The sequence below is a fragment of the Biomphalaria glabrata genome, chromosome 8 (genome assembly GCF_947242115.1).
Source record: "Biomphalaria glabrata chromosome 8, xgBioGlab47.1, whole genome shotgun sequence".
Lineage (NCBI taxonomy): Eukaryota > Metazoa > Mollusca > Gastropoda > Planorbidae > Biomphalaria > Biomphalaria glabrata.
Genome location: NC_074718.1, coordinates 1643835 through 1656281, shown reverse-complemented (window position 1 = coordinate 1656281; position 12447 = coordinate 1643835). Strand labels below are relative to the sequence as shown.

General features: G+C 37.5%; 1 protein-coding gene across 4 annotated transcripts in view; it reads left to right on the top strand.

Annotated features, from left to right (window-relative positions):
• LOC106053126 (heat shock 70 kDa protein 12A-like) overlaps positions 1-12447 on the top strand; it is an 18860-nt gene extending 6413 nt beyond the window's left edge. For all 4 annotated transcript variants that reach the window (XM_056039635.1, XM_056039633.1, XM_056039634.1 and 1 more), the window contains exons 3-6: positions 1783-1946; positions 5691-5912; positions 6540-6714; positions 7240-12447. In XM_056039635.1, coding sequence (XP_055895610.1) covers positions 1783-1946; positions 5691-5912; positions 6540-6714; positions 7240-8294 — 1616 coding nt within the window. In that variant the 3' untranslated portion in view covers positions 8295-12447. The remainder of the gene's footprint in view (positions 1-1782; positions 1947-5690; positions 5913-6539; positions 6715-7239) is intronic.

Here is a 12447-nt window from a genome sequence, read left to right as displayed (position 1 = left end):
TGCGCATCCAAAAAGGTCAGACTTTTACCGGGTTTCTATGTGACGTCACACAAACCTATTAATTTAATCTATTGACTTACTGTATACCAGAAAACCATTCAGTAAAGTTTACATTCTCGTAAAAGAAATAAATCTTTGTCTGTGAAGTTAGATCTAGATCTTGTAAGCAAAGAAAAATGCGTGTTAAAAGTAGATTTAAATATGCTTGCCAGACCGCTCAACACACAACAAACACTATCGCTTGGATGGCTGCCTGGTCGTGCGGTTTGCGTGCTGGACTGTCGTTCGGATTTATCGACGGTCGAGGGTTCAAACCCTGCCCGCTCCCATCCCCCGTCGTCCTGCGGGAGGTTTGGACTAGGAAGTAAACTATCTTCAACTCTGAAGGAACATCTGAAACATGTAAAACATTTTACAAACATTTTTACAGCTTGGTTGTGTTGTCATGACTGACTACACGTAGTCTGGACTAGCCTTACACTGACCAGTTTGTTCGAATCAGTCAGACACACGATCTATTTACTTCTTGGGACAGGGAGAGGCTTAGATGAAAATGTTACTTTTTTCTCGAGTTGGTTATCCTAATGTTTTTAGATCTATCTCTCTACTCTATATATAACTATACCATAGCTCTGGACTAGGCCGTCACTAACCCTAACAGCTACTGTAAGAATGAAGTGATGCGATTGGTTAAATCTAGTTTTTCTTTCAGTATTCTTATTATTATTATAGCTTTTATATAGCGCTACTTTCATGCTTATAGCATGCTCAGAGCGCTTTGGTCCAATCTCATTTGTGGACCGGTGGGGGGGGGGGGAGGGGGTATCTAGGAGTTGGTTTTCCGTGCTGCCTTTAGGCGCTCAGTAAACGCAACTCTGCCCGAGTCCGGTGTCGAACCTCGAGCCCCCTTCTAGGTAGCCAAGACAAGTTCAAGCGCACTTAGCCTCTCGACCACGCTTCCCACCAGGGAGGGAAGGGACGTATGCCTGCTCCCTATGCCTAACCTAAAAACAAAATATCAAAGAACCCCATTTTTTTTTTTTTGAGATGTCAAGAATTTACTTACTAATTTATTAAATATAAATGTTTCTAAGCATTTAAATAAGAAATGGTAAAATGTTTACTATTAAAACTTTTTACGCAGAATTCAAATATGTCAATAACTCATATTTGAAAAACCATCGGCGTTTCCCTTTAAGAAAACGAGGACGTCGACAATTCTTAGAGGCGCCATAGTGTGGAATGTTGGCAGATCGGTGGGATTGAAATAAAAAATGCGAACTTTTGCCTGCTAAATATTACACGAATCTCTAGAGAGACTTTTTTTTTAGACGAGAACAACTCAGCAATCCAAGTCATTAAAAAAAAAAAAAAAGGAATCACTACTTTCTGTGTTCGCGAAGCCAACTAGAATTGAAGCCTTATTAAAAGGTTATATTAATAGCGTTTGGTGAAAACCTTTTTCTTTTATCAAATTACGTAGAACATAATCATCTCTTTTGAAGGATCGTCTGTGATTTATAAGATAAGATATAAGATAAGATAAACTCGCGTGTACCATGTATTGATAATTAACCACTTTAAACACTATTTGTATGCTTTGAAATCAATGTGATAGGTCAGTGCAATGGGCTACGTAATATTGCTACTATTTGCCCATACTTGCAGAGAAAGAGGGTCTTTGCTTTTTTCCCCCTTATTATATTTGCTGTTATTACAAGAGGATGCAAGAGTCTGCTTTACAACATCGATTTCATCACGTGACTTTTCACTCGTCTGCAGGTTTTCTCCTCCACAAAACACCCACGTGCCTACTACTCAAGTCTGACGGCCAGTTTGAAGCGTTTGGGTTCGAGGCTGTTTCCAAATACAATGAGCTGTGCGAGGATGAAGCTTGCTCCTATTATTATTTTGACAGATTTAAAATGAAACTCTACAACAATAAAGTAAGTCATGTGTAGATCATGTGTAGGTCATCAGTCGATGTGTCACAGTGTGTGTGTGTGTGTGTGTGTGTGTTTAGTGTGTGTTTACCCGATCATCTTTACACAACAAATACTTTTACGTAATAGTGCCTTGATAGAGAAATTAGACCAAGATTTATGATCACATCATCGGTGGTTGAGTGGTAAGGCGCTTGGCTTCCGAAACGGGTCTTCCGGGTTCGAATCCTGGTGAAGACTGGGCTTTTTAATTTCGGGATCTTAGTCCACCCAGCTTTAACTCTTTCTCTCCTAACCGACGATGCCAACGTTGATTCCATCAGAATATGGTAAATAATTAGGGAGAGAAAGAGTTAATGGGTATCTGACATTAGTTGGGGGGAAAGTAAAGACGGTTGGTCGTTGTGCTGGTCAGATGTCACCCTCGTTAACCGTGGGCCACAGAAACAGATGACCTTTACATCATCTACCCAATGAATCGCAAGGTCTGAAAAGGAAACTTTATTTTTCTTTTTTAATGATCACACATGTCAAACATGTATTTATTCTAAACACATCAAACTTCACAGGCTTAGATCTCGCGTAACGAGAGCAGGACAAGTTCTCTTTCATTTGTTATTATTTTTTTAATGAACGGGAAGTGATCACTCAGACTTTGAATGAAACAAGTTCCGAATCTCATACTTCAAGTTAAATTAAAATTACAAGGGGAGACAACTCTTTTTGGCTATACTAAACATTAAAGGGCAGTTGAAAATAATTAGTTGTCTCCAATGTTTTCCACCACATGTCATAAAAACTTTTTCTATTATTTGCATTAAAAAGATATTAAGAAATATAATGCGTCTATTGGACTTTTATTATTTCATATAACGTATTGTTTATATTTCACTAATCATGATGCATAATTGGTGTAAGGGGACTAGATTATATCCGGGTGTATGAAGTAACTATGAAGGGGCTCAGAGCTGTTACAGTTACATTAATAACTTGGCGGGACTGCAGATAAATTTGAATATCTGTTACTATAACGTAAAAAGGGCTTAAAGGTTATTTCCCCTTGACGAGTCAGACAAATCGATGACACCGTAAGTATAGTCCTTAGGATCAAAGATTTAAGGAAACTCAAAAGCTTAATAAAAAAGGTTGAAACTTTTGTAGACAATTTTATTTTTATTATTACAACCATATATGAACAAAGGGAAACAAACGAGTCAAAAGCAAGAAAAGAGGACAAAGGGTCTATCTGCCTTATACTGTCTTTGCAATGTTAGATCACTAAATAACAAAATGGACGAACTTGATTGTTGCTGCAGACATTTCTACCGTGAAAGCTCACTAATCTGTCTCACTAAAACATGGCTAAAGGATATTATTCCCGACACATCAGTAGACTTGAATGCGTTTCTTTTGTACAGATCAGACAAAACAACAGATAGTGGCAAAACAAGAGGAGGAGGGCTGGCCATTTATGTCAATAAACAGTACTGTTGTGTCGGCAATATGTCAATCAAAACTAAAGTGTGCACGACCGATATTGAACTACTATGTAACAGTCTCAGGCTATACTACCTGCCGAGAGAGTTTACACAATTTTACGTCATACTTGAGTATATAAAACCCACAGCCAACACAGAGAAAGCAGCAAAACATATACCCGGTACTAAACATTGTACATATAATTGGGACAAAAAGGTCTGATGCTGTCCGACTAGTTATGGGAGATTTCAATCATTCGTTAGTTCAACACTTGCCAACACGTAGTCAATATGTTAATTGTCCCACACGGCACGAAAAAACCTTGGACATGTGTTATAGCAACATAAAAATGGCCTACACATCTCGAACGTTATTTCCCCTCGGAGAGTCGGACCACACAATGATCCATTTTTCACCCACGTACAAACCGGTTTTAAAAACAAAACAACAAAACATGACGTACAGTCCATCCAGTCATGGTCTGACGACGCCGTTTTACAGCTACAAAGTTGTCCGGAGCAAACTGGAGCAAACAGATTGGGACATGTTTGTGAACAACTGCCCAGACAGATGAACTTACCACAACTGTTAATTCGTACATCCAGTTCTGTGAACACATGATTGTACCAAAGAAGAAAATTAAAACATTCAGTAATAATAGACCCTGGATGACCAACATTAAAAATTAACATTCTGTCGTCATCGAGAATTCATAGAAGTCTATTTATAAAGCGCTGGTTATGAGTGTGATTATATTTTTCGTGTGTGAATGTCGTTCGTATGTACATCTATATTGTTATTGTAGTTATGCTGTGGTTGTCAATTGTAGTCAAACCGAATTTCCATTTGATTGGATCAATAAAAGTTATCTTATCTTATATTATATTGATCATCATTTCCTATATTTGAAGGTTATTCCTTTTTTTAAAAAAAATCAGGAGCACATCAAAACTTATTGCTTGCATTGTCGTTTCCACTTATCAAATGGTTTAAATGTGTGAAGATTTTAAAAAGTTTTTTTGTGTGTGTGGTATGCGCTCTGGACTGTCGTTTGATGTTCTCGATGGTCCTGTGTTCGATCCTTGCCCGCTGCCATCTCCCGTCGTCCAGCGGGAAGTTTGGACTAGAAAGTAAATTACCTTCAAAATCTGAAGGAACATCCGAAACATGTCAAACATTTTACAACTATCAACATAGTTTATAGTTTCACTTGTACGAATATGCTGAAACAAACACCCTACACTCAAAACTTCTTTCCGTTTGTTCAAACTAATAAAATAATCGTATCCTATATTTTTTAGCTGACGGTCGTTGACTTGTAGCACCAAACTTCTGGTAGACAGCTAAACCGCTGTAGGCGAATTATATCTTAACTTGTTAAACTTGAATAACTTCTTTTATGAAAATTACTAAATATATATATTTTTTTTTTACAATATAAACAAGATCAACTTAAGATGAAATGCAATAAATATGGTAGACTTTAGTAATAGTATAAAATGGTACTTTGAACAAATGTTCAAAAATGTGTGGCATTCAGGAGTCGTCTGTCCTACCTAAGACCGCTGACGACAAAGCAGCTTATCTTGCATCATTCACAACCAATCGCCAACCTCTTCCCACCTTCACCATAGAAACACACACACACACACATTTATCTTATATAATACAGACGTTACTTCAAAACAGAAGATGATTACGCCCTACGAGTCATGCATCTAGTCATGCATGTTAGCCAATGACTTCAATTCTGCCAATTCATTGGTTTTCCTGGTTGGTTCAGGCAACCCATTCCATGCTCTAATAGCAATAGTGAAGAAGGAGCATTTGTACAAATTTGTCCTAGCATATGGAACAAAGAATGTGGCTTTATCTTTGTGTCTTTCTGAGTGTTTTTATTAGGTTTTGTTTTTGTATTTGAAGATTATGGTTCAGTGTTTTATGTATAATTGCTACTTTTCTTTTGAGTCTTCTCTCCTGAAGGCTTTCTAAATTGAGTGATTTTACTAAAGGTGTTACTCTAGTCAAATGTGAATATTCGTTTGTTATGAATCTCACTGCTCTATTTTGTGTCTGTTCCCCCCACACATAATTGCTACTTTACTTTTGAGTCTTCTCTCCTGAAGGCTTTCTAAATTGAGTGATTTTACTAAAGGTGTTACTCTAGTCAAATGTGAATATTCGTTTGTTATGAATCTCACTGCTCTATTTTGTGTCTGTCCCCCCCCCCTACACACACACCACAACAATGTCCCTTGTACACTACAGGAGCTAAGCACAGACATCACCATCACAGACGCCAACGGGAAGTCGCAACCAGCTGTTGACGTGTTCGCTCACTCTCTCACCTTCATGAAGAAACATTTGCTGAGAGCCATTGGAGCCCACCTGGGGTACGATCCTCATCCAGACACAGTCCGGTGGGTGCTGACAGTGCCTGCTATCTGGGACGAGAACGCCAAACAGTTTATGAGAGAAGCGGCTCATAAGGTAACATGTTCTCCGTTCATACACTTTTTTGTAAGGAGAAACAGGGCCGGATTTAAGTATGTTGAGGCCCTTAGAATTTTTTTAAAATTAAATAAAGATCCACTGATGAATGAAAATACTTATATCTAAAAGCATTCTATATTTTAAAATAAAGAAACAGAGTTCTTGTACATTTAATCTCACTTTTCTTTAAAAAAAATATTCATATTTATTTTTTAAAATTTTATAATTTTGTGTTTGTGGAGGGTAAGGCCATTGGTAGACGGACAGTCATAAATTACGAGTATGCTACAAGCGTACACCTCTTAATTACATTTTTGACATCCTTAAAAAAAAAGTTGGGAATTCGGATATATTTTTATCTTTTTTTTTTGTGGAGGCCCCTTTCTGTTTGAGCCCCCAGGCCTGTTGCACTGCCTGCCCCCCCCCCCCTTTAAATCAGTCCCTAAACACTAGCATGAAGGAAGAAATAATGATCCTATTTCAATAGTCCTGTTTTGTTGTATGTATTGTAGTGGATTATCTTTTCCTGTTCCTTTGGTTTAGGGAGGTCTTTTTATTATATTTTCTTGTTTCTTTCGTTTAGGGAGGTCTCATTGATTATATTTTCTTGTTTCTTTCGTTTAGGGAGGTCTCATTGATAAACCAAACAGCGAACAACTGGTCATTGCTCTGGAACCTGAAGCTGCCTCACTTCATTGTCGAAATCTTCCAGCTACAGATTTTGTAGGCTACAAAGACAGCACGCTGTCCAAGCCCAGCTTTGAACCAGGGACCAAATATTTAGTTGTGGATGCTGGAGGTAACTTTATTGTGCTGTGCCTATTCATTCATATATTTAAAAAATCTATAAATATATTTAGCCTTTTTTTTTTTTTTAAAAGGGGGGCAATCATTGATTAAACGCATGGCTTTAGATCTGAAGATGAAGGGTTTATGTTCTTGGGAAAGCGCCAGGATTGTCATTCGAGATTTGAGTTCTGAATTAAAATTATTGAATATAGGTTGGCCTCCTTCAGTCATAGAACGACTATGATTCATGTCGTAGAACACTTATTTATGTGACTGTGGAGCCATATTTTGGAGAGACTTTCCCATCCATATATATAGCAGGTTAAGGTGGCTTATGCTTTGGTGGTAGAGGAGCTAGCCATTTTTCGTAAATCATTTAATTTACTCAGATCTAAATTGGTACATGAAAGTAAAGGCGATTAGTACATTGTTTTAGACACATAAGACATTAGTTAACCTTAGGCCTTAAACAGATTAGACCTCTCTGTTCCTAGTATTTACTATCTTTTTTTTTTTTGACTCTCTATCTCTGCAGGTGGTACTATCGATTGTGTAGCCCACAAAATACGCAAAGATGGGAGAATACGAGAACTCTTCAGAGCGACAGGTGGCGCTTGGGGAGGAACCATCATCGACAAACAATTTCAAAGTCTCCTGGAGAGCATCTTTGGGGTGGAGTTTATTGCAGCCTTCATGAAAGAGTACCCTAAAGACTTTGTTGAACTTCTTCAGGACTTTGAGATAAAGAAACGGGGAGAGTGTGATAGCATTCGCGTGTCGCTACCTTACAACTTCTGCAATTACAAGCACAATGGCGTCTCCGTGCAACAAGCTATCAAGAGATTCTCCTCAGAACAAGGGAGTAGCGACATCAAGTTCTCGTCAGGAAAGCTTGTCCTCTCGTCAACACAGGTCAACATCTTGTTCAAAGATGCTCTGGATCAAATCAACGATCACGTTCAAACTCTCCTCCACAAGCCGAAGTGTAAAGACCTGCACAATATTTTTCTTGTTGGCGGGTTCGCTGAATCGCAACGTCTGCAGAGCTCGCTCAGAGAAAAATTTGGAGAGCGCGTGACAATCTTAGTACCGGAAGAAGCCAGTTTGTCTGTTGTGAAAGGTGCGGTGGCTTTTGGCCACGATCCCAGCGCCATCTGCCAGAGAATTTGTCGATTCACTTATGGCGTGGGGAGTTACCTTCCCTTTGAAGAGGGCGTTCACCGTGATGACCTCCGTGTCAACTCAGACGGCATGGATTTGTGCAAACACATTTTCCAGACGTGGGCAGAAGCGGGCGAGGTCATAGGTCACAACGAGATTTGGCGAGAAACGTATACGCCAATCATTAACAATCAGAAAGGTATTATCTTCGAATTCTTCCGGTCCTCTAGCAAGAAGGTGCAGTACACGGATGAGCCGGGGGTCGAAAAGTGTGGCTTTCTCGTAGTTGAGATGCCGGACCCCACAGGAGGAAGAGACCGTGCGGTGGATCTGGAGGTGATCTTTGGAGGGACTGAGATTAAAGTGGTGGGCTACGATCACACCAGTACAACGAGGCACGAAACTTATATTGACTTTTTGTCAACTTAATTTGAAGATTCCTTCCCAAGTTTTGTGCAAATAGAATATTTTTTGTCAATTGATCTACCAATTACCTCTGTTAAATAGGACTAATATGGATTTCATTTTTAAAAGGTTATTCCTATTTTAAATACGGGGATTAGGCCTGTCTGTAAGGAATTTGTTTGTTTGCTTAGATCTCTCCTGAAAAAAAAAAGAAATTTTTTTTCCCAGATACCCCTCTCCCCCTCACCAAAACAAAAATAAATAAAATTTGGACAATAACGCACTGAACAGCTTGCTATGAAAAAATGTCTGTAAAATGTTTGACATGTTTCAGATGTTCCTTTAGAGTGAAGATAGTTTACTTTCTAGTCCAAACCTCCCGCATGACGACGGGGGATGGGAGCGGGCAGGGATTGAACCCGAGACCATCGATAAACCACACGACCAGGCAGCCATCCAAAGATGCTCTTTAGAGTCTATACAAATGAAATTAAAAAAAAAAACTGTTTAATATATGACTTACTTATAATAATAATAATTTAATTTATAGAGCGCTGTTAACAAACAAAATGTAGGCTCAATGCGCTGTGATAACATTACTAACATAAACACGAGAGCTAAAATGACAATCTAATCTAAAAATGTTGTAAACAGGTGGGTCTTAATGTTCTCCTTAAAAGTAGTGTGCATGTTGTCTGCCTGAGATCAATGGGGAGTGAGTTCTAAACTTTTGGTCTGTGCACTGAAAAAAGCCCTCAGACCGTAGCTTTTGAGGGAGAAACGTGGCACCACTAGAAGCGTCCATTGAGCGCAGGCCTCTCTGAGGGACATGTGGAGTGATCAGAAGAAAGACACTTGCAGTAGCTCAGTCAAGATAGTACATAAAATGCTAAATGTTATAAACTCACATTTAAGTCTAGATGGCCAGGTAGTTTTAAGTAAAGATGGCCAGATATAACCACAGTTAGAACATGGAAGAGTTTATTATTGTGCTATGTCATTAGCTGATATTCTTTGGCTTTTTTATGGTCAACTGACAACAATGTTTTTTTTTTCAAATGTATATAAGTTAATGTAGTGTTCTAAATGATTCGGATTACTTGGTTTCATAGATTGCTTGAATTCATTCACTTCGAATGCATGGCATTTAGGCATTAGGCCTATTGGAAATGAATGGTATTACAGGCTTTTACTATTTCACCCTAACAACTGCTTAAAATATCCATTTCATATTTGTAACAGTCACGTATTGTTCTACCTACATAGACAAACGAAAGACTGAAAATATTCGTTCATAATATTATTTGTAAAATATATGTTTTTATGCTTATGCTATAAATTGAATTTAGCATTGGATATTAGTAAGATAGTACAATACATAGGCCTGATTTGTGTATTACTCTATTACATAGGCCTGATTTGTGTATACTCTATTACATAGGCCTGATTTGTGTATACTCTATTACATAGGCCTGATTTGTGTATCATTCTGTTACATAGGCCTGATTTGTGTATCATTCTATTACATAGGCCTGATTTGTGTATCATTCTATTACATAGGCCTGATTTATGTTTACTCTATTACATAGGCCTGATTTGTGTATCATTCTATTACATAGGCCTGATTCATGTTTATCATATTACATAGGCCTGATTTATGTTTATCATATTACATAGGCCTGATTTGTGTATCATTCTATTACATAGGCCTGATTTATGTTTATCATATTACATAGGCCTGATTTGTGTATCATTCTATTACATAGGCCTGATTTATGTTTATCATATTACATAGGCCTGATTTGTGTATCATTCTATTACATAGGCCTGATTCATGTTTATCATATTACATAGGCCTGATTTGTGTATCATTCTATTACATAGGCCTGATTCATGTTTATCATATTACATAGGCCTGATTTGTGTATTATTCTATTACATAGGCCTGTATGTTTGTAACATTGCACTGCTTTCATTATGAATATTTATGCCCATCATAGAGCTGTTTGTACATTATTGTTTCTATTTTTGATGTTGAAGCGTATCTTTGATTTGTAATTGAAAATGAATATTTCTTCTTTTTAACAGATGTGGTGTAATGACGTTTCGTTGTATTGGCGTTATGTCCATCGATGTTTATTCATACAATCAAATAATCAATAGACAATACATGTAATCCATGTATTTATGTTAAATTTGTTGCTTAGCCTTTTTTTTCTAATTGTGTAAGGGGAGACAAGCTTGTCTTTAGCTTTCAAAAGTTAATCTGAGGTGATCTCCCCATAAGCACTGCTCTGCACTATTTGATTATCACTTAAATGGCAGACTATATGAGGGCTAAAAGAATAAATATATGGATGTGGTCAATATTATCATAACTCATTACATGGTGTATAAACTACTGATTATTTTTGTAAATACTTTAGACATGTAAAATGTTTATGATTTGATTGTGACTTTAGAAAAGAGAAATTGTTGTACGCGAGAAGAGAATGATTGTCCTGATATTTTGCAAATGCGTCTCTTAGATATTTAGTTAAACACGTTTATTAGGGTCAGTGCAAAGCTTTGAATTCTCTTTACCAAAACTGGCAAGGCTAATATTGACTTTGTGTCTAAAATACAAGAACTTATTATCCTTATGCAGTTGTTACTCCTGGATACCAAGGTATCTCCGAGTAAAATATAAAATCATAGTAGTGTAGCCTAGTCATAAATTAGCCTACCAGTAATGTGGAGCAGTTATAGCTTACAAGCTAGAGTAGCATAGTTAATATCTTCCTAGCTGTAGTGTGGCGTAAAGTATATCTTGCCAGTTATTTTGGCGTAGTGTTATATCGTACCAGTTATAGAGTACTTGTGTACAAATGCTCCTTCTTCTCTAGTGCTACTTGAGCATGGAATGGGTTGCCTGAGTCAGCCAGGAAAACCAATGACTTGGCAGAATTTAATAATAATAATAAGGCCCTTAACATTCCTAGGAACATCCTCGTTGCCTGTCAGAGGGCGGTACTGCTGCAGACCTGCCACATCACAAGAAAATTCCTCAGTGGAAATTGATAAACGGAATTTTGAATTTTGTTTCTCTTTAACGAAACTCGACCCTGCCAGCGCCAGAGAATAACTACTCGTTCGTTTCTGACATAATAATAATAATAATAAGGTTTGTCTTCGAGTCCGAAGATTAACGAGGAATGCAGTATTTCCCGTGGTTACATATTTTGCCACATCCAGGGCAAACATAACTATTGTCCACCGAATGTAGATTAAGATTAAGATTTTCTTTTCGCCGTCTACGTCTGTCCTCGGCAGCGGATTGTCTTTTGGTCTCAAGTGTGTATTTAGCGGCCTTTGTAAGTGACCTCCAGCTGGCAGAATTTAAGTCATTGGTTAACATGCATGACTGGATTGATCTAGGAACATGCGTAGGACGTAATCATCTTCTTTTTTGAAGTAACGTCTGTATCTTATAAGATAAGAAGATAAATAAACATGTTATACTTGTGGAGCTAGTTTGACGTGAAGTTAGAGTAATTATTTGATATGTGTGAAATATCGAATTGTAGATTTTGTCTTAAATTTTGTGGATAACTTTTTGCGTTGTCTATTTTTGATGTCATTGTTACTTTGAAGTAAACTTAAAAAAATCAGCAGACGTCAATATCTTCACCTGTAAATTTGTAGCGATAAAACCAATCTATCAGCAGAAGCTACATAAAAAAGGCCTACTTTTTGTTGAAACAGTTCAGAACAAAGTGCCCATTGTTTCTAAAAGTGTTGTGACTTGAACTGAATCCAATTTCTTCTCTATTGTACACGGTGGCTATTGTGAATTGTTTATATTGTCTTATGTAGCCAGGCTGTCAGTCGATCTAAAATATACCAGTAATAAACAAAGTACTTATTACAGCCTGAGGTATTAATGCGCATACCTGATGTATTAATGCGCATACTAGTAGGCGCTAATGATACATTGACAACTGATTCGACTCACAGTGCATGGCACTCAGAGATTCCAGGAGCCTCGCAGGATTCTGCTATATTACTGCATTTTAAATATTGTGTGCGTTGTGAAGGCCTCACTGATTTGAAACATTTGAATCATTCGACTTTTTTTTTCATTGAGCATCATTTAATGCATTATCCGCCTTTTAATAAAATAAAGTTGGATTTTTCA